This window comes from Sinocyclocheilus grahami, unplaced genomic scaffold, assembly GCF_001515645.1.
Source record: "Sinocyclocheilus grahami isolate Dianchi unplaced genomic scaffold, SAMN03320097.WGS_v1.1 scaffold123.1, whole genome shotgun sequence".
Taxonomy (NCBI): Eukaryota; Metazoa; Chordata; class Actinopteri; order Cypriniformes; family Cyprinidae; genus Sinocyclocheilus; species Sinocyclocheilus grahami.
The window spans coordinates 1,380,464-1,403,668 of record NW_015505302.1 but is presented as its reverse complement, the minus strand read 5'-3'; the positions used below and the strand labels follow the sequence as shown (position 1 = coordinate 1,403,668).

The 23,205-nt window shown below is 40.7% G+C and overlaps 3 protein-coding genes across 3 annotated transcripts in view; all 3 read right to left on the bottom strand.

The window, feature by feature from the left end:
* Window positions 1-785: 785 nt before the first annotated feature.
* Window positions 786-8,306, bottom strand: stpg4 (sperm-tail PG-rich repeat containing 4). Its single transcript, XM_016278617.1, has 8 exons — window positions 8,226-8,306; window positions 7,452-7,526; window positions 7,063-7,110; window positions 6,353-6,607; window positions 5,379-5,443; window positions 3,775-3,820; window positions 1,147-1,251; window positions 786-976 (listed from the first exon to the last, which is right to left on the bottom strand). Exons 1-8 carry the CDS (start codon window positions 8,304-8,306, stop codon window positions 866-868), a joined length of 786 nt encoding a protein of 261 aa, XP_016134103.1. The 3' UTR covers window positions 786-865.
* Window positions 8,307-8,747: 441 nt separating this feature from the next.
* On the bottom strand, window positions 8,748-13,182 carry calm2a (calmodulin 2a (phosphorylase kinase, delta)). The gene is made up of 6 exons (XM_016278598.1): window positions 13,089-13,182; window positions 12,151-12,181; window positions 10,156-10,299; window positions 9,965-10,071; window positions 9,745-9,880; window positions 8,748-9,450 (listed from the first exon to the last, which is right to left on the bottom strand). Exons 1-6 carry the CDS (start codon window positions 13,089-13,091, stop codon window positions 9,422-9,424), a joined length of 450 nt encoding a protein of 149 aa, XP_016134084.1. The 5' UTR covers window positions 13,092-13,182; the 3' UTR covers window positions 8,748-9,421.
* Window positions 13,183-22,245: 9,063 nt separating this feature from the next.
* Window positions 22,246-23,205, bottom strand: part of LOC107590018 (mucin-like protein) — a 20,304-nt gene continuing 19,344 nt past the window's right edge. The window contains exon 22 of the mRNA XM_016278616.1: window positions 22,246-22,309. The gene's annotated coding sequence lies outside the window, so the exon portion shown is untranslated. The remainder of the gene's footprint in view (window positions 22,310-23,205) is intronic.

The window sequence follows — 23,205 nt, the reverse complement described above, 5'->3', positions numbered from 1 at the left end:
GATGAGTCTTTGAGTTTGTATAAACATCAACAAGCTGAAAAATAAAACCAACGTTTTTTTTTTAGATAATGTAATCTTGCTAAAATTGATTACATAAAATTGGTATCGAAAAAAGTATCGTTCAGGAACCGGTATCGAAGTCAAGGTATCGTTATCGGTATCGAAACATTTTGAATGATACCCAGCCCTAGTCTTCACATGTCCTTCCGGACGCTCCCTCGAATCCCCCGGCCGCGCCGTTCTCAAGCCTGCCGCCTCTGCTCACTCTAGCCCTCCGGCCGTTCCTCACTCTAGCCCCCGGACTCTGCTCACTCTAGGCCGCCGTATAAATCATTATAATCCATAATTATGTCCCCACTGGATGCAAGAATGCCTCGTTTATAATGGGTTTTCATGTTTTTGAATCATCGCTCCGGCCTGACAGGGCATCATCACAGTATGGTAAGGGCATAACATTTCCGTCACATGCTTGAGGAATTCGCCCAATCACAACGCACTGGATAGCTGGCCAATCACAGCACACCTTGCTTTTCAGACCGATGAGCTTTGTAAAAATCAACGCGTTTCAGAAAGGCGGGGCATAGAGGAGAAACAATAATGTGTAGTATGTGGAAAATAATGTTTTTTAACCTTAAACCGCATAAACATTTCATTACACCAAATAATGTTCTTTTTAGCAGCATCATATGACCCCTTTAACTTTTTTTTAAAAACAATTCAGAACTTGTTCAATGTTAAAACAACAGCTGACATTATTTCAACACTGCAGGTCAGTCACATGCCACCTGGGAACACTGTACTTACAAAAGAATGGGAAATTTTACTAAAATGAATACATATGGGAAGGTCAAAGACAAAAGGAAGTTCATGGTATGTTGCGAAAAAGGAGGTCATGGGCCCAGTCCACTTTGACATCAGTGTTAAGCCGCTGACCTTTGTGCCATGTAGGCTCATACACACCTGGTCCTGGAGTTCCCTGTCAGAAACAGGCAAAGTGGCAAGGTTTTGAGACTTTTAGCTTTATTTCACTCAAAAACATGTACAGTATGCCCTTCCCATTTATGACAATCAATACATTGGCTGTAGTGATTTTTGACCCTAAAACTGGTTTTGCTGATGTAAAAGAGGCATAGAAATAGAGCTTACCGAGTGCACACTGTACAGCCGTGGTACAGTAGACTTAAAGCAGGAAGTGACTGCAATGCCTGTGCTTGGCCTTGGGTTGTAATGTCCAGGTGCTGGCCCCTCTTTCTAAATCCATCATTGGAAGTAAATGCAACAAAAGAGAAATTAAAATTGTATTTAATTAACCAGTTGATGGAGTATTTCACCCAAAAAGTGTCATGATCCTTTTCTGGAACTTTTTGAACCATATCAGATTAAATCACCATCCACCTCCATTGGATGGAAAAGAGCAGCTTGGACATTCTGCTAAACTTCTCCTTTCATGTCCCATGGGCCAATCTATTTATTTATGATCAAGTTGGGCTTTAATTAATAAACACTGGTATGCTTTTTAAATGCTTTCAAAAGCATAGTTGAGAAGACGCCTGTGCTACAAAAGCGGTCTGCTATCATTATATGCCATTTGATTCCACCAGCGGCCTTGATCCAGCTGGCCTGTGCTATGATGTGTGTGTGTGTAATGGGTTGAACCATGCTGGAAGTGTTAATGCTGGCCGCAGGGGAGCTTGCTTCCCTCTGCCTGCTTGCCCATGAGGTCAACTTCCGATGGTTTTAGAGGCATCATGCCGTTGCACCCTTTCAATGGGACACCCAGCCAGCTCGACATTCCCTGGATAAGAGCGGATAGCAGTGCCATACTGCACATGTCTGTAGAGGCTCTGAGCTATTATTTCATTAAGGGTGTGAGTCCTGTCCAGAATAGCCAGATTTAATCACCCCCCAACACCAGCTACTCACAACTGCCTTTAAGTTGGATATGTGAAAGTCAAAATGACCAGGAATGAAAAATTACAAATAAGGTCTTTATAGTATCTCAGTGGTTCTCCTAGACATCAATGAGGTTAAATGAAGAAAGAAAAATATAATTCTTACACCTTTCCCCTGATAGAAATACTCTGGTAATCTCAAATGTCCCCTTTTGAGTTTTAGAGAAAAGATCTCAAATTTGCCAGGATAGCAGAGATCTTAATATCAGCACACAATTCAAATCCAGTTACCTGAACTATGCTATCTACATTCATTTTATAGCTATATAGGCTTACTTTATGCCATCAACTGTCTCAATTGTGTCTATTTTTATATCTCCTAAGAAATACTATCAGAGGGTTCTGAGATTAGCACACAGCCTGATATTACAGTCCAACAGCATTGGGACGTTTCACTGTTTGTATCACTCCACCTGTCTGTTTTTGTATGCTGCAGACAGACTCTCATTCCATGCATTACTGGTTTGGATTTTTCAGTTACTCTTTCTGTTACATCGCTACACCAGTAGGTGGCGGCAAGTGACTGATTTTATGAGTCATTTAATCGTTCACTCAACCAATTCATTTAAGCAAGGATTAATTCAGAAAAAAAAAACAGGTGACTGTATTTATGAATAAGTCATTGAATTATTTAATTAACCAATTGTTTAAAAAATTCAGACTCATCCATTATCGAAAGAAGCATGAGTGAGTCATTGAATCGTTCACCAATTTGTGCAAGAGGATTCATTCATTCATGGACACAATGGTTAATTATGCTTTGGCTTTGCTTGAACCTATTTTTCTTGGAGGAACAAAAAAGACCAAGTAACTGATTTGTGTCTAAAATGTAAGTTACTCAATAATAACCCCTTTTTAACTGTTGTATAAAAGAAATATCACCCTTGACTCGTGTGTGTTATTGTGATATCACATGAACAGCACTCTCTTTTTTAATAAGCAATGTCTGATAACAATCGAAATTTCAAAAAGACTGCAATACCTGACTTTTTTACTGATTTTGGTCAATTTACAGTCTGGGAGTTTGGAGTCAATGCTACTTGCTGAAAATCAGAGTCAGTCTGCGGATTTTGTCAGAAAATTGCATAGTTTATAAAAGGACCAGACTTTTCAGAGAAACAGACAATCTTGTAGCTTCAGATGTGATTCCATCCAGTTGGAGGATATCAAACATGCTTGATATTTTGAGCTGCTTTTAGAACAAATATAAATTTTTAATTTGTCACACGTCTCCTAACAATAAAGCACATGTTTCTCCATGAGTTTATGGTGTTCGAAACAACTTGAAAGTCTGGCACTGTGTGATCCTCAGTCGTTTAGTGTATGATGGCTAACCATTTACAAAGTTAGCAAGTGTATGACATCTAGTGTTTTAATATCTGTTGAGAAGAACTCTTTTGTGTATTCCAGCCTTAAGATCAGCCAATGAGTATAAGAGAATTTGGCTGTTTGCTGTTGATCTATCATCTGAAGAATAAGCTTGAGGTTTCTTAGCTACTTAACCTTTGACAAAACACTTGTCTTACATGAAATGACACCCTCTTACAGCCACACAAAGCCCTAATGTTCGCTCTAATGAGACCCAGAGGATGATTTAGCATCCTCACTGTTCCATCAATACTAGACAGCTGCCAGCACAGCTCGAATAACCAGCCAACACACCACTGAAGCCACGGTGCATGAGGTGCAACACTGACGCACAGCAGTGAAACTCACTCGAATCTAGATGCTTTTAAAAACATTCTCGGCTAAAAAAGGCAAAGCATTTAATATACACATAATAGGTTAGGTTGAGATTTTTATGTTGAAACCGGACACTTACCGGGAGAAAGCTGACCCTCTGTACCACTGATCGGAACATCACATGTCTGCAATAAGAGACCAGTGTCATAAGAGAAGACAATAAAATGGTGCAGACAGGCTGAAGGAGTAGAAAGAGTCAACAGACACAGGTGAAATACTACAGGCCTCAAGGCTGTGCTTCAGATTTGTACTAGCTCTGCTAATATTTTATTGGCCCCACCACAAAAATAATCCATTTAATTAATTAATTTATTTTTATTCTCATTTGTGGTAAAATGGATAGTTGACATGAAATTTAAAGCACTTTTAGCACTGTCCTGCCATATGACCTTCTATAATTCAGAAGGGTTTGACGTACTTGGGTAACTGTATTTCATACTATTTTGTGGAACTTTTGTACTATTGAAACGGAATACTTCTACTTTTACTCAATTGCATTTTTAAGAAGTAGTCATGCTTTACTCCTTTCAGTTGCATTTTGAGCTAACATATTTCACTGTATATATTATTACATAATATATCCTCTCATTTCTTCTTATTTAATGGGGAAATCGCCACGGTTTCTTCATTTCATCAGTAAATTTCCAAAGCTAAGAAAAAAAAGTCAACTTCTTACTTTAGACCTTTTGTTACAGTTGTTGATGCTGTAAGAAGCACACGACAATGGAGAACTACGAATAACAGTCTTTTAATAAATCCACAGAAGAACCGCTAGAGAAACTCAGGGAAACCACAGCACAACCAACAGGAAACATTCTCAATACAGGACAATGGAACTCGGGAGAACACAGGGCTTAAAGCAGGGCTGGCCAAACTCGGTCCTGGAGGGCCGGTGTCCTGCAGAGTTTAGCTCCAACTTGCCTCAACACACCTGACTGGAAGTTTCTATGCCTAGTAAGAGCTTGATTAGCTGGTTCAGGTGTGTTTAATTAGGGTTGGAGCTAAACTCTGCAGGACACCGGCCCTCCAGGACCGAGTTTGGACAGCCCTGGCTTAAAGGAATGGAGACAAACGAGCTAATCAATCAACACAGGTGAACTTGTAATCAGTGCAACTAAGGAAAACTAGGTCAATGAAAAACGAAGACAGGAGCACAGGAACACGCACACAAAAGTCCATAACCGTGACAACTTTAAGTACAATTAAATTGAGTACACTTTGTATGTTTTGGCTAGATACTTCGATGCTCAATTGATTAATTGTCCACAATGGTTACCACAATAATTACTGAACTGGAGTTTTAGGATCTGAATGTTCCTCTAAGTTTAACCAGCGATAAAGGTGTAAATTTAAATAAAAACAGCTGGAAATGAAGCAGATTATTCTTACAAATTCAAACAAAATCTAATCTATGTTGATCCAAGATGATAAATTCACATTTGTCATGTCTTTAAATCACCGAAAGGTAACTATAATCACAGAAAGCCAAATGTTAAGTCTCCATAAAGCCCGTATTTGAGAGACAAGTGCAAATGCAATGGACCATCCTTGCTGTTGAGGCCTGCACTAAAGCATCTGAGGGCTGTTCTGTGAACTGCCTGAGATTAAGGAAGAAACCAAGAACATCGCCGCGCTGCAGTGCGTGATGTTCTCTGACTAGGAGTGTGTGAAAGGGCTACTCACTTGCAGGGTGATTTGGGGATAGGTTTCTCTGTAACATCATAATGACCGGGTGAGAGGTTAATATCCTGCGTTAAACACACACAAACACTACATCAACCAATTGTATTGACACACTCATTCACATACTCAGTGTGAGCTCCAGCCACTGATTATCAGATAAATATTTTACCTCTGTTTTTAGTGTCAAGTCAGCATACTGCCGTTTACACTAAACCAATACGAACATGTCATGGAATATAAGACAGAACGTTGTAGCCACCTTGAGGAACAATTTAATGCTTTGAAATGATTGGGGTCAAGGGTGCAACAAAAAGAACTATTTGATTACATGCAGCTGTATTAATTAAAACTCTGTCACATTGTAAACTAGGCAAAGTTACAAAGTATAGAAACCAATTCTGAACAGTTGTATTATTACCTCATCACTTTGAATCAAACCTGTAGAAACCACCTACCGGCCAGAAAATTTACTATTCAACAGCAGGTTATATAATGTTTTTCTGTTCCAATTGTTTTCTTATGTCAGCCTGTGCTAGACTGTCTCTTTGACCACTTTGCCACATTTAAACTGTTTTTAAATGGAAAAAAGTGTTTTGTGTTAACTGCGTTCAGCTTACTGCAATTTGGTCTGTGAAATGCATCTCAAGAGCCTGCACATTTTTTTTCTCTCATTTCCACTGCACTGCGTTCATTTGGCTCACTGCAATTCATTCTGTGTGAATAACGGACTATAAACCAAACGCTAAATGTACCGCGGACAGACGGACTCATCAATGGACTGCATCGTCAGGGGCGGTTCTGGAGGGATCAGTCCCCCCCCGTGTCAACAAATGTCACTCACAAAAAATAAATAAAAAAATAAAAATACTGGCATACAAGATTACTAACATTCATGATTTAGAAGTGACGTGTTGAAATGCTGGTGATGTCAGGGTACAGTGCAGGGGCATCACTGATTTGGGTGACTCACTGACCTTATCCCTGAGGCCCAAAGTGTGGATGTCAGGTCTGGGACAGCTTTTGAAAGAGTAAGTTGCCTGGCGCTGCAGCGCCTCGTTGGTTGAGTCGGTGAAGTTATATGCCCCGGGCAATAGCACATCCGCTCGATGTACAGTTGACATGAGGGTGTTTCGCTTGGGGCCTTTGAAGCCATACGTCCTAGGCACAGGGTTAAGTTCTGTCTCCTCTATGAAGTCCCGAATGTGGTAACTGCCAGGAATGGGATAGTTCTGGTGGTAGATTGAGGAGACCTCTTTTATGCCGGATTCACACCTTACATGACTCCTAAAGTTACTACACTGTTCTTTAGTAACATAGAAGAGCCACATTTACATCCAAATGGCTATTAACCTATGTGGAACAGAGCCTGAAGTGCAAAAAACCGCTGGACTGAAAACATCATTGTATTGATAATACAGGTTTATAATGCTTTTTTTTTCAGGACAAAAAATAGGCTCTGCTTGCAGCTGTGGTTATGCAGTGCTGCTTATGCAGGCAGTGTGAAAGCTGTAACCTGTTAATATGAGAACCAAAATAAATACAAGCTGCTCTTGTGTGCGGTGTGAAACAGGACTTATTTTTGAGACAGAGGCCACTTACACCAAAAATACACTTTATGTTGTGTTTGCCATAAATGTTTCAGAACAAGCGTTCTTGTTATGTTTCTTTTTGTTGGATCTCTTACCTTAATAGTGTTTCTCCACCAGCCACTTCTGTCAGTGTACATTTCTTTCTGTTTCAGAATAAAAAAAAACAAAACAAAAAAAAACTTTTGTTCAGAATAACTTAATTTAAGTTTACAAGAACAACATTTATTTGAAATTAAAAAAAACTTTTGTCAAATGAATGTATATATTATAAATATATATACCTTTGTAAGTGGACATTGAACCAACCCAGATCAAACACACTCAGAACAAGTTAATCAAGGTCTTCAGGATTGCTCGAAAATTACTAGAAGGTGTGTTTGATCAGCGTTGGAGCTAAACCCCTTAAACTCTGCAGGACTGAAGATCTCCGCACTATAGAGAAATCTATTGTCTTTCTTCCACTGCAGTAAATGTGAAAACTTACCCCATCTATACGTTTTCCTTTGGGTAATGTTTTCTCTCTTCCTGTGGTCATACTTCTGTCGTTCCTCTTTGTCTTCTGTAACAGACACCTCAACGACAAGAAGCGTTGCTTAGATACTCCTACTATTTAACTATTAATCAAGAATACTGGAGACACAAATGTCTGCTATGTGTTGGCTCTCTTATTCATTAGTTACATTTACTGATTTTGTTTGATATATTGTAAAAAACAAACAAAAAAAACTATATCAAATTATCTAATCTAATCTCCTAAATTTCAATCTAAACTGCTATCTACAATAATTTTACTCATACTGTAAGCTATGTATACATGTGTCTGATTCAATTTCTCAAAGAATCATAAATTACACAGCGGAGTTAAACAGCTCCAATAAATCACCTAAACTTTGAACGGGATCTATCAAATCTAGGTTGCTGAAACCATATAAAATAGTTTTATTTATATAATCGCTGTATGCAAGAGGCGTATGACGCATGCATTTGTAAGGGTTTGTCACATGAATAACAGCAGAGAAGGCAGCTTTCTCTGGGAGTTTAGGGCAGAATGTTCTGCTCTGTTGCTTGACGACCAGGAACACATGCTTCCAACAAGCAACTGAAGGGCCCAGTGTTTACTGTTTGTCAGGGCTGTCTCCTGTACCAGTGCACTTCAACACTCACATAGCATGAATAACTAAGCCACGCTTCACGGCTTACTATTATAAAGAGCTCATGAAAAAAAAAGAAGAAATAAATCCATTTAACATCCTCATACTTTTGTTTCGGATTGCCCACAAAGCTCCTTTAGTGGTAGTCTAGAAAAGTCTTTATACCTAATGTTGATTGATGCATGCATGCTTCTTTATATGCATCTAATATTATGGAACACTAGGTCTTAGCACAGCATAAATTCTCCCGACATACATAAAAACAACTAAACCCTGACAAACATAGCTAAACTTCTGAATAACACCCATTTAAACTCAGTGGAAAAATGACTTTTACAACAATTGTCATTCAAGAGTATTTTAATGAGCTTTTTTGACATGGAGGCCTCGCCCCAATCCGATCCTGCGAGTACACAATCATTTATCCAGCTGACTCCGAGACGCACTGAATAGTGATTTACAAATGAATCATTTCAACTATTACAATAAATATTGTAAACATCTCAGTTAATTAAAGTTAGTTAGCAGTTTCAAACCACTAAGATCAGCTCTGGGATGCATAATTATTAACATAAGAGTTTTTAATTAGAGGGCTAAAAGATGCGTCACAAACAAAGAATCTTTTCAGCATGGGTAAATAGTAAATTTTATTGGAAAACAAATATACAACTTGGAATGGACTATCTGAGGCATAACAATGCCATTAAGCGGCTTTAAAAAAAAATAATAAAAAATAAAAAAGGAAAAAAGTAAAGAAAGAAAAAGAAAACTAGTGAATAAAACATTAAAAAGCATTGTAAGATTCAAACAAGTTCTTGGTATAGAACAGCAGATACAAAAAGAGTTTATGTACGAGTATCTTGTAGATACACCAGTGTCATTTTCTTTTTTGCAGTAGTGCAATGCTGAGAAATTTCATATATATATTATATACTTTGTCCATAGTCCATGCAGAGTTACTCCTCTACATTGTTGCCATGCCAACGTCGCTGCCAAGAGACAACCAGCAGGCAGGTCTCCATTCTTGCTACGCATGAGGGGGGCAGACAGACGTGACCTGTGTTTTTTTTGCATGTCACAACCCCCCCTTCGTGGCAACAAGCACCTGATCGTGTAACCGCACCGCCACTCCAAAAACACGATGACAGCAAAAGAAAGGGACATGAGGACTGAAGATCCTATGCAGTTTACATGCAGTTCCTTTGGACAGCCGAGAGGAGGAAGGGGACTTAACATTTTACAGATAAATTAAACAGAAAAAAGGCAAATTATTTATAGAAGAGAGAGGATCTGTACAAGGCCTTCATTTCGCCGTCATCATCTGTACGAATTCTGTGGAGACAGAGAACGTGTTAGTCCGTTTCCGAAAGATGACAAGATTTCATACATGAAGTAAGTTGCACCCTGAGACTGTGTCCTAACCAGCCACAACTGCAACAAATATTATTTTGCTGGTCACTTGGTTATTTTGTGGCGTCAAGACCCCCGCCCACAGTGGAACCTTATTGGCCCCAAAATCCCAATTAAACAAACCACGTTCTGATAAGCTGCGATTGTGCATTCTCACTTTTATTGAGGACGGTGTAATAACCAACAAGTTAAAAATCTACTCCACAATAAACTCACCTTCGTAGTTAACCTGTCCGTCTCCGTCAATGTCTGCTTCTCTGATCATCTCATCAACCTCTTCGTCGGTCAACTTCTCTCCGAGGTTTGTCATGACGTGACGCAATTCAGCTGCGCTGATGTAACCATTGCCATCCTACAGCACAGGATATCCAGGTCAGCGACTGCACGTGACTTTGTGTGGCACTAGCGTCTTATTCTGGAACGGGACAAGCTTTACCTTATCAAAGACACGGAATGCTTCTCTGATCTCCTCCTCGCTGTCTGTGTCCTTCATCTTCCTCGCCATCATGGTCAGGAACTCTGGGAAGTCTATCGTCCCATTTCCTATGCAGAGAGCAGAAGTATTCAGACGAACCCCAACTTTTAACATTCAACACTTGTGTTGATGACTGCATGCATCCTCCTTACCATCAGCATCCACTTCATTGATCATGTCTTGCAGCTCCGCCTCTGTTGGATTCTGTCCAAGCGAGCGCATGACAGTGCCCAGCTCTTTGGTTGTGATGGTGCCATCACCATCCTTGTCAAACAGTGAGAAAGCCTCTTTGAATTCTGCAAAGGGTGACCGATAAATAAAACGGGACCTTGTATTAACAGAATCTCCCAAAGATAAACGAACACTGAACACAAAAGACACACAGAGGAACCAGTGGGGCCAGTTCCAAAGAAGGGATGCCCTTCTTTACACATTCACTTCCAAAACAAGCCCTTTCAGATATTAAGGCAAAAGAAGCTTGAAGCCATAGAGCATTTAAAGCCAACATGAAACATAGTGACCTTATTTATATTAACAAATGTTCCTGGTCTTAATGAACGATTCATCAGCACCTGTTATTCTAAAAAAAAAAAAAAAAACATCATAAAGCCATCATGCTTCATTCCAGTAAATAACTGGCCACTTTCACAATCAAACCAATTCCTAATGGATAACAACATCCTGACTTAATTGCATTCCCTGAATTTGATCCTGCACTCAGAAAAAGTCTAATTTTGAAAGTATGTTGCCTTTAAAATTTAGGGTCAGAGACACAACCACCAAGAACAACAACAAAGTTGTGCATACTTTAAACAGCAGTTTGCCAATACTCAATGAACACGACGTTGCAAAAAAAACAAACCAAACAAACTCTGCATATGCGCCTGCATTGCTACAACAGTCTGTAATTATCAGTTTATTACACAAGGCACACACAGGAAGACCATGTGACACCCAAACTAGAAAAGTCTTGAATAACTAGAATGGAAAAAAAGGAAACTTTTTTTTTTACGTCTCTATGTAAAATGCCACTGGCTGCTACAACGGACTGTCCCCACGCAAACGAAACCTTACCCTGCTTCTATGCAAACCATCAACTCCGAGGCACGGTTTCTATGGAGATCTAGCACTGTGACCTCACTCTGTTCCTATGGAGACCCACTAAACCATATGGAGATCCAATGCGGTGACCTTATTGAGCTGATATAGGATCTACACTTCAGAGCAGTATGGAAACACAGCCGTGACCGCACACGTTCTCCAGGGAACACACTTCAGTGACTAGGTCTTGATGGATAAACCACCATGACCTCACTGTCGCTATGGTGACTGACCACAATGACCTAAATGGTTTCACAGCATTGCTGTTTGAGGTTATCAACTAATCACACAACCACGATTAAAACATTAGTCAAAAAAACAACCACCGTGTATCCTGAAAGTGAGAGGGTTTCACATCCATTTTCTACCAAAGTGTTCAGATTAAACATGCAGGATGGCCTTTGCACGTAACACCAGAAACGAACACCCAAGTCATCTAAAATTAAAGAAATGTTTCTGTTATCATATACAAGCACACTAGCACAATTCTAGCGTACATTAGATATAAAGAGAAAAGTGCATTCACAAATAAAAAATAAAAAAAGTCACCTGGCCACTTAAGTTACCTAAATAAGCCAAAACACCCTGGAAATCCGTTATAATGACAGCAAGAACATCATGTGCTACCCATAGAACCGCTACAAGTCCATCACGATACTCGAACTAGAGACTCAACCAGCGGCTGGTGAAACAGTAGCTTCACGTCAAAGCCATCGAGATGTTCAGTCCAACAGGGGACACACCCTTGTTCCTCTGTGCCTGCAGTTACTAACGCTCTCCAACAGAGAAGAGGGTGTGTTCATCGAAAATTACAACTAGCCCCGGCAATTACTCATTCACTTTGTCTTGAACACTGGTGCCACACACTCCCCACCGCAACAACCTGTCCATTCATTTGGGGGAAATGGGTCCCGACAGAGTCTCAAGGCTCGCCATAAAAGGAAATAAGATAAATCCACAGAGAGTGGGGGGGCGGAGAAGAGAGGAAAACCATGGGAATCCACACCACCGGCCATGTGCCAATGGATGGGAGGGGGATGTCTTACCGGCAATCTGCTCTTCTGTCAACTGGTCAGCCTGCAAAGGAGAAGAAAAAGACGACTTGCATTGAAAACAAGAATTACACCACGTCTAATAATTTCCGAATCAGCCATCAGAAAACCTATTGATTCACCATTAATACCGCTGGCAACGTGTCTATAGTAGCTTAAAACATAGACATCATAAAAGACCTGATAAAAGGAATAATTCCCCCCAAAATTAGATGTTAGACAGACAGAGCCTCAGTCACCATTCACTTTCATTATGTGGGGGGGGGGGGAAGTAAAATGTCGACTGAGACGGTCAATCCCTAACATCTCCTTTTGTGTTCCAAATTAGAAAGTCAATCAGTCGTATGGATTTGTAACAGCATGAGAGGCAATAATTACAATTTTCATTTTGGGGTGAACTACACCTTTAAGACTAACTGCAGAAGGTGGCGCAATCCTTCTCCACTACTCGTAAAAGTCTTCATACTGCTTTATTCATGTAAACATCGTTGAATTAAAAGACCACAGACGTCAAATGCTTTCCATATAACTATAAAGTGTTTGATAACGAGCAAATATGCAAACATGAGCTCGCGCAAGAGAGATGCGCCATATTTGCAGCTGGCGCGCCTGATAAACGGTGTTCGCTATCAGTGAAGCTTTTCCGAGCGGTTGCTTTAGATTACTTCACGATACAGCGAGAACTGAATAGTTAACTTAGTGAATAGAAGTTTACATACGAAATTAAATGTCTACGCATATATAAACCCAAGGCAGAAGACTAACGTTACCTGCTATCACTCCCATACATGAAAAGAAAATTACATACAGCCATTCAGTATCAAGGAACTGTGTGCTGACTGTAGCGCGCATTATTTTAGATATGCTGCCTATAATAACTGCATTTTGCACTAAATAAGCAGTGACGGTAACATATAACAGTTTTTACTCACCATCGCGCTGTTTTAACAGATGTATCTCCACACAGAAGTACGCAGCTGGCAAACAAACAGGATGCAATCACACAGAGCTTGACGCGCTTTTAACGGTCGCTTATAAACTCCTCCCCCTGATTTCTCTGCATCCGCCAACACACTTCCTTCGCTTTCAGAAACGAGCGTCAAAAATGCCACTATTGTGATGCGTGAGCGTGCAGTTGAAAGTAGCGTGGATTCTATACGATAGCGCCGTGTTCAAATCGCGAAAATGTGCCATATGCAGCGAGGTGGACCTGTTTTGAGTGGAACTAACTAACCCGGCGGACACATACATTCTGCTAAAGTGTGATGCGTCAATCGAAGTACTGCACGTTATGGCCAGGAGAGGCGGCTTCTGATTGGTCCATTCGTAGCCGCAATGCGTCACTCGCTAAGATCCGAGTAGAGCTGCATTCCCGGCTAGACTCAGTCACTACACATCAGGGTCAGAAATGAACCAGGGCTCAAATTTAACGTGACAAATTTAACCAACTATTTAAAATATCAGGGCACAAAAATCTGTTATGTAACATTTCGAAGCATATCACGTAACATAAATTGTTATGATGCTTTGAAGACGCTCTTGAAAATTGATACCCAAATATTGGCCATTAATAATACTAAAAAAGTTCATTTTTGACACTGCAACAAACGATGGGAATTGTGTAGCATTTAAGCATTAAGTGATCTAAGATACATTTGAAGCTTTTTTTGACTTTGATGATGCCACCAAAGCAATCAAGTTGAATAAATGATGGTTAAAACTGAGCAAATGATTCAGGACCACATATTCAGGATACCAAGTTTTATAATTATTAATCAAACCATTAAAAAACATATAGGTCCACCACTAATCTGAATATTGTGGGGGACATGTTGTTCTCAATGCAACTAAATCTACAGGCTGGGAATAGACTGAGCATTGTGTGTAATTTTATGCCATTAATGTAATAAATAAAATAAAACAAATGGTTAAACTGATCCCGCTCTGCTAAAAGGATTTGAACATTAGTTATGGAGTGCAATCCACTTAAATTCTTTATCAGATTGATTTGGCAAGGTTGACCCGCTGCAAGCTTTGCAGAAAGTCTGCCTACAATGTCATGAAGCATGAAGGATAAAGCATTTAGAAGCATTGGCAATTAAATGCCCCCATGACGATTGAGATCCCATTATTGCTGTATATAAATCAACTGAAGTAGAATAAAACTCGGCTTGATTGCAATTAAACGGAATGGATATGGAGATATAAAACATCTCACTGTATTAGATCCATAGCTCCTCGTAGCAGGTTATGCACATGTGACTGATGGTGACTGAAGTGTGTATGCTTTCGGCATGCTGTGCGCAAGCAATCAAGTGTAGCATCAGCTGAGACAGGCTCATCTAGCGATATGTCAGATGTGGCATAAGGAGCAGCAGGTTTGTGGGCACACGTGCAGTAGATGCTAGGTCTGCTTGTGCTCACTGAATGCATGGTAGTATCTGATGGCCTGCTTCTCTATGCTTGGCTTGCCTGGCTCTCTCTCTCCCACTGGCCACCTGTCTCTGGACCAAACCCAGAGAAGCTGCAGGTGGGAGAGAGTGGAAACACTGGGGTCAGCTTGAGAATAACGCAACAGGCTCCTTAATCAGGCCTCGCAGCAAAACATGAATTTTATTGTCCATGCAATGAAAGTCAGTGGAGACCAGTGTTGTTTTGTACACCACTGACTTTCATTGCATGGACAAAAATACTTGAAACATACTCTGCTTTTGTGTTCTCCAGAAGAAAGAAAGTCATACAGGGGTGTGTTTTCCGAACATCATTGTAACCTGCTGCTTAAGTACGATGCCATGTTGGAGAAACTAATAGCAAGCCATGACTGTTTCCCAAAAATGTAGGAATTTTGTCACACATTGTTGTTCAAACCATGTTGGTTAGAACTGTCGTTAATGACGTCAAGCAGGTTGTGGAGTGATATCTTCTGCTAATTAATCAATTTGAGATCAAATTACTGTCAAATTCTTACTGTAAATAACGAACATGGTATCTGAGGAATGCTTCGCTATTTTTGTTCTGTTATTTTGTTGTATTTTGCAGGTTCCCTTACGAGCAAGGACACACATAGGCACTCTTCAAAAACAGCACTTTAATTCTCTTAACAAACTAAAAGACATAGAATTAAATTGTTTATGTATGGAATGAAAGATAGATTGTAATACCTTGCTTATTTTGCTCAAGTGCATGAGCAAAACCCACATGTTGTAGTACTATTTAAGTCCAGATGTCATACTAACATGAAACTATGCTTCTAACCACAGAGCTGTAGTTCCAACCACACAACTTTGCGACGCTGTTTGCGAATTTTAGTTGGAACTATGGATTTGGGAAACACCAAATTGTAAAACTATGTTGGTAACGATGGAACTTGCAACCATATTGCTAACTGTGCTTTGGGAAACACAGCCCCTGGTTTGGAGCTAACATGAGTGTAATTAAATCATTTTCATTTTCTAGGTAAACTATCCCTTTATAACTGATGTTATAAATGTGTTTCCAGAGTGCATAATTTACTTGAAATTATTGATTCATAAATAGATTAAATCATTCACACACAAACAGGAAGCTCACAATCCACACCCAGCCATATGCATACATACACACACACATGCACAAGCACACTATTAATCCTTATAAGTAACTGCTTCAGTGTCCACTTGGGACTTGCCACCGTCTCTGCTGCCTAATCCCCAACACAGTGGCCTCTATTCATTCAAATCTGCTTTTCCACACTGGGATTGCAGCTCATAGAGAAGATTATGCAACAAAGAAAGGAGAAACATCATAAAGGGCCTTGCTATATTAATCACAAGGGGTAGATAAGCTTGATTCCGACTGAGCAATGCACGGTCTTCAAGAAGAAACATGTTTGGAACAATGGCTAAATGTTAATGTGTTCCAAGGCCTAACATGTAATAATTATAATGTAAATTTACATTCAGGCTCCTATGGTTAGGTTCAGTGATTTCAGTTTAATGGCAATAAACAGGTCCTTTTCATTGCCATTAATATGAAATAACTATGAATTAGCTATGCACTCAAGGTTGTGCTGTATTGTGAATATAGTCACTTGCGCTTTGTTCCTAACAACACCTTTTAATGAGACTTTTGTAATTTATACATGTTAAAGTTCTGTTTCTGGATTTTGATTGGTCAATACACAATTCCATTCCATCAGTCACCATAGTGACCTACTATTGACCTTAAATAGCTAATGGATTTACTTCTTAAAATAAAGATTAAATGGCCATTCCCATAAAGTCACAGTGAAACAGACATATATTTTCTTTCGTTTTGTGACATGTATAAGTGAAACTAACTAGGCTATCGAAAAAGGGAGGTCGAAACTTGGTTTTATACCTCATTTGTTGATTGGACTGAGACAAATCTGTCGCTCTGCAGCAACATTCATTATTTGTGACTCTCTACAGATAAAATAAGTGAAAATCTAATTGAGTATCAGTTAAAGTTATGTGCTTTTGAGAGCAATATTGTCATGAAGACCCCAGTTGTGGATGTTAAAAATTTCTCGAGCTATTCTTGAGAATTTCGAGCTATTTTGAGTTAATGTGACAACATGCAGTGAACATGTTTGAATGTAAACCTGCATGACATGTTTGCCCAGTAGTTTTGGGTATAGTGTATGAGCGATGGTACCATAGGTGGAATGGAGTGTGAAGGCAAGGTGTTTATGTATATACTTCTCTAAATGTGTTGTTCTCGTGAAATGACTCACTCTTCCATGTTTTTTCAAGTCCATTTATCTGCTTGGCACTTGGCTCTTCTCTTGTGAAACATGCAGAACCGAGCCACTTCAAGGAAGGGAAGCCTTATCTGCCACAGAACATTCCAGATCTTTATTAGAGTTCTCATACCTTGAGCATTTCTAAGCAAGTCAAGGCAAGTCTACACAGGGTCAGGCACTCAAAAGACATCGCAGAACACCTCTTTACAGGAATGACACTGTGGATTTCTCCTCTTAAGGGCAAATGTTGAGAACTGTGAGGCATGCTCAGGTCTGTTCACTTCAGGAGTCTTCATCAAAGGGCTTGTGGGAGTGGATACTGAGGCCAGAGCAGGTGTCTGGGTGTAGATGTCCGCCTGTGTAACTGGAGGTTGTGTTGTCTTTAATTTATGAAGCCTGACAATGCTGGAGGGGATAGAGTTGGTTTTCAGGGGTGTATGAAGATGTTAAGCTCTACAAGAACGTACAGTGGTGGTATCAGATGGTAATTCCAAGGTACTAAATGATTAAATATTCACATAGCATATTTACATACTCATCTCACAAATACAAAGGACAAAAAACAAGCCATTATGGCCACAAATTAACAATACTTTCCCATGACTTATTAATGTGTCCCCTCATTTTAGTTAATCATAGCCACAACTTACAGTAACTAAATTAAAATGAGGGAATTAATTAGTACAATGTAGCCACTTATTTAGCTCTTACAAGCTACTTGTTACAAGAATGTACAGTGGTGGTATCATATGGTAATACCATGGTATTTCTGGTTTGTACCATAGTACAAAATGATTAAAATATTGATGTAGCATGGTATTTATATACTACTCCAAGAATACCATGGTACTATACAAAGTCTAAAAAAATATAGAGCCTCATAATGCTATGTGGGTGATAAAAACAAGATATTGTGACCACGAATTAAGAATTTGTTCCCATGATTTATTTATTTGTCTCATTGTTTTAGATATATTCTGGTTCCCCTTCAGGAACTTGAAGTTTCAAGTCTTATGTTCCTCCCTGCCCATGCTATCTCTTGAGTGGGGATACACATGATTTGTGCGTCGTCTGTTTGGGAGAGGAGCATGCACGGTCAGCTCTCAAGGGGGCTGACTGTTATGATTGTGAGCTTCTCCCACACCTTGTGCTCCACTCCCACCTGGCCGTCTTCAATGAAAGCGGCCAGGTTCGCGATCCTGCTGGGTCCGGCCCCGCTGTTGCCGAGGCACAGTGGCAGCTGTTATTTTGGGGATCACAAGTGGATTTAGCAGAGGGATCCAAGATGGGCTCATCCTTATCTCGGTCCTCACCCGCTAGATCCACGGCTCCATCTCAGGGACCAGAGCTATTGGTGGCCACGGAGCGGCACCTGTGGTTGAATCTGTCCAAGCTACAAGACAAGGACAGATTCTTCCTGATGGATGCCCCGCTATCGCCTTCAGACCTCTTCTGCGGCGCAGTAGATACTGTAGTCGAGAGGTTTCAGGATGCGAAGAAGCAGGTGGCGGCATTCCAGTGCGTCCTCCCTCACTGTTCCCAGGTGTTTGGGACTCCTGAGCAGGAGCAGTCCCAGCCGTCCAGCTCCTCATATCACCAGACCCAGAAACAGAGCATCGCGACCCGTACGTAAACAGAAAGCGGATCTGCGGACCATTATTCTGTCGCAGAGGACCTTGGCCAAGCGGTCCTGACGACCAAAGGGCAGCCTACCCTGGGGAGGAGAGGTACACACCTCGTCTACAGGGTCCGATCCTCCTCAGTGCCCTCCGGGTGCTTCACTGATACCCCTGCCACCCACGGTGCTTCAGGGCTCAGTGAGCTCAGACAAGCGAATTTCCCAGCTGCCGTCCGGCGACAGAAAGGCATGGGAAAGCTCGTCTTCTCAAGTGAGGGCGCTAGAGAGGTCAGGTTGTTCGTTCCCACTTCAGGGCACCGAAGTGACTCATCTAGCGAAACCAGAGGCCAGTCTCAAGAGACTGGTTCCCTTAGTAGACTTTCTGACAGCGTGGAAACTTCTGCCAAATGTCTCACAATGGGTCCTGCACACTGTAGAGAGAGGTTACAGAATTCAGTTCGGTTCTCGTCCACCTCGCTTCAACGAGGTCATTCCTACATTAGTGAGCCCAGAGCAGGCTATGGAATTGGAACAGGAAGTAGACACTCTCTTGAGGAAGGAGGCCAGAGAGAGAGGGAGAGAGAGAGTCAGCCGTTACTTCATCCATTACTTTACAGGCTGGCGCACCAGATCCTCCTGTGGGCTCAGGGAAAGCTCCTTTCAATCAGAGCAGTCTACATCCCTGGGCACCTCAATCAGGGAGCAGACATCCTGTCGAGACAGGGGCTGAGGACTGGGGAATGGAGGCTCCACCCAGAGGTGGTAGAGCTCCTATGGAGGGAGTTTGGCCAGGTGGAAGTGGATCTGTTTGCGTTGCAGGAAACGATACACTGTCCACTCTGCTTCTCCCTCACGCATCCAGCTCCACTTGGGCTGGACGCCATGGTGCAGACGTGGCCGAGGCTCCATCTGTACACTTTTCCCCCGATCGCTCTGCTCCCGGGAGTTCTGGAGAGAGTACGCCATCTTCTGTTAGTAGCCCCGTTCTGGGCAGCCCGAGTATGGTTCTCGGATCTTGTGTCCCTCCTCGACGCCGCATTCTGATCAGGAGGGATCTCCTCTCTCAGGTGGGGGGCATCATCCTTCACCCCCGCCCAGAGTTTTGGAAGCTGTGGGCATGACCCCTGAGGGGGGCACAGCTCCTAGCATCCGGTCTCTCAACTGAGGTTGTTGAGACCATACTCCAGTCCAGAGCTCCCGCCACGAGGAAACTGAATGCCTTGAAGTGGAAACTTTTATAGGATAGGAGATCTTCAGGCACTCACTGTATCGTGCCTGGAGTTTGCCCCGGGCATGGTCAGAGCCCCACTCATGCCATACAGGGGACAAAAATAAGCTATCATGTCCATGAATTAAGAATTTGTTCCTTTGACTTGTTAATTTGTTCCCTTGGTTTAGGTACATTGTGGTCACATTGTACACATTTTTTTCCTCTTTTTACTTAAATCATGGCCACAACTTACAGTAACTAAATTAAAATGAAGGAACAAATTAGTACAATGTAGCCATGATTTAACTAAAATGAGGGAATGAATTACTACAACATGAACATTAATTTAGCTCTGACGAGCCGCTTACTCAGCTCTTATGAGAACATTGGTTGTGTCAGACGGTAATAGCATGGTATTTTTGATTAAAATATCCATGTAGTATTGTATATGCTACTCCAAGAATACCATGGTACAATTTCTCAATGTCCCCCTCACTTGACATCTGGGGGAAAATCAAGGCATTGTGTCCACAAATGAAGAATTATTTCCCATGGCTTATTAATTTGTTAATTTGTTTTAGGTACACCGTGCCTTGAATGCATGTGTACCTTGAATGCAATGTAAGAAGCTTTGAATAAAAGAGTCTGCCGAATGCATAAATATTAATGTTAATTTAACACGAGGGAACAAAGTAGTACAACATAGCTATGATTTAACACACAAAAAAAGGACCAATTACTACAATGTGACCATGATTGAACTAAAACAATCAAACAAATTACTACAACATGGCCACAAATGAATAAGTCTTGGAAAATAATTCTTAATTTTTGTCTACAATTTATATTTATTTTCCTGCATCTCATGTGCTGGGCTTCGTACAAAAACACATACTTTTTGTTATCGATACTTTATGTCTGCTGAGTTGTGAGAGTCTATTAATGCTATTAAGCTCGTTTGCATCCAATAGCGATGTGGGCCATTTAAAACAGCATAAGTACTTTCACCCTTGAGTTTGGTGAAGATTTACAGCCAGATGCTGTTGGATTCATGCAGTTTCTTAAGTGCTGTTACACTTAGATTGAAAAGCTGTACTCAGCATTTCTCAGAGCCCAACTCTGGATTAAACTGTTGGCAAAAAGCAAGTCAAGGGCTTGCAGAAATGACGTAAAGGGGAGATAAGACCGGAGCATGAAAGAGCTTAGTTCATATCCTAAACTTTATTGTTTTATGACTGGAAGATAAACACATGCAAAGTGCAGAGTCCAATGGCAGGACCATAAGGGTAGCCAATAGCGCTTTCTTTTAAGAGTTTGCTTCTGTGTGGCAAATGCAGATTCAACTAGGCATCAATTTTGATCCCAAGGTGACATTACTTCATGCCATTAAACAATGTCACTACAAATGGAATAAAAGAGAATGGGTGTCAACAAGTCTTATCTGAATGGAAAAAAGGGTTGTGTATAGAAGCCAGTTGTTTCCAGGTAACCTGAAAAGCTGGAACATACTTAAGTGACAGTCGTCCACCCAGGTTACACCTCTCAAGTTATACAATTCAATGACAGATTTACATGTAAAAGGATATTTCTGCTCTCATGAAAGTGAGAAGCTCATGTTGTTTTGGGGGACTCAGAGACCCCAAGGTTTTATTAAAGGCTCAAATATCATACTTGAAATTGAAGAACCAAGTAGATACCTCAATAACTCACTTCAAACAACCTGCAAGGAAACATATTACTTTTGTTTGGGGTCTCAGAGACCTTAAATATAAAAGATGAATAAATGCATTTGATTTGAATTCAAACTGATCCCATGGCATTGATGATTTTTATTTGATTTTATTTGAGGAAAAACGTAGTGCGTATAGAAATAACATAACCATTGCTAAGTATTTTAAGACAAAGTGTTTGAGTGGGTTTGATGGTGCCATATGTTTGCTTATAGACAACATACTGTACATACATTCAGCTGCTTTGTTTTCAAGATGATAATTCTGACCAGAGAAACATTTCACTTATGTGTAAGATCTTATTGTCCATTATTTCAAATTCCTTGAAGAATGCCATATTTCACCCCCAAACTAAGGTGGGTGGGTGGGTGGGGGGTGTATCATAGGAACATTTTTGTGGTATTTGACATTATTTCATAACATTAAAGCATATTTTACCACTATTTTTATTACTGTAATGCATACATATGCACATTATTTTCTTCACAAGAGTTAATATATTTAAATAACCAAGGCAATAATTCAGCAGAACTTGTTGCTCACAGATCGCTCCATGTTTCTTTTGCATGTCTGGTGCTCTTTCACTTTCACACATGACTAAAAGTCAGCAGTCTCTTTTTAATATAAATAATATCATATCGAGATCACACAAATGTACAGATATATACATCTGCACTGATGCTGCATGAACCGCACAGGGCCTGTGTTATCGATACCGGCGCTTCTGTTGAGGTGTGAGGTTGTCAAGGATACGCGGGCTGACGTGGGTGATGTAGTGCAGAGAGGGGTCGTCAAAGTTGAACGGAGGGTTGAACTGCTCCTGAATGTACTCGGGCAGCAGATGAGGAATACTTGATGGAGAGAGAAAGAGTGAGAGTTAAGATCAAGCATGCAACCATCCAGATACTGTAAATGTCATTGTGTGTGTGTGATCAGGATGAGAAGCTCATGTTGTTTTTGGGGACTCAGAGACCCCAAGGGTTTATTAAAGGCTCAAATATCATACATGAAATTGAAGAACCAAGTAGATAACTCAATAACTCACTTCAAACAACCTGCAAGGAAACATATTACTTTTGTTTGGGGTCTCAGAGACCTTAAATGTTCTTCAGCTTATTAAATTATTCTTCACACTAAGACAACAATGGTTAATTTTTTCAAAGAACTGCTCACGGAAAGGTTCTTTGTGGAACCAAAACGGTTCTTGCTACAAAAACCACCTTTATTTTTATGAGTGTATACTATGTTGAACACATTTCTGAAAAGTCCAAATCTGCATTGTGACACAAAAGAACTATACTATGCATTAACACCCAGAATTCATTCCTAAAGCCAGAATAAGGGTGCTACCTGAAGAAATAGGCTGCAGGGTTTTTAAACAGAAAGAAACAAGATTTCCAGAGAAAAATGAAAGCAAAGAGACGGTAGTAGGTGAGGGGCTGATGGGGAAAAACAACTGAAAGGTTTATGACAACAATTAGTGTAGGAGAGGGTGAGAAGGGAGAGCGATAACGATGATTGAGAGAAGTGCTGTGGTATAAAGAGAGGGAGAAAGGAAAGTGTATGTATGACTGCTGCCCTGCCTTGACCCCCTCTCCCTGTGTGGGACTTCCTCTGCAGTGCAGGGCTGCAAACAACTCTGATGATCTCATCTTGCAGGCGCCACCAACCAACCACACACACACACACACACACACACACACACACACACACACACACACACACACACACACACACACACAACACA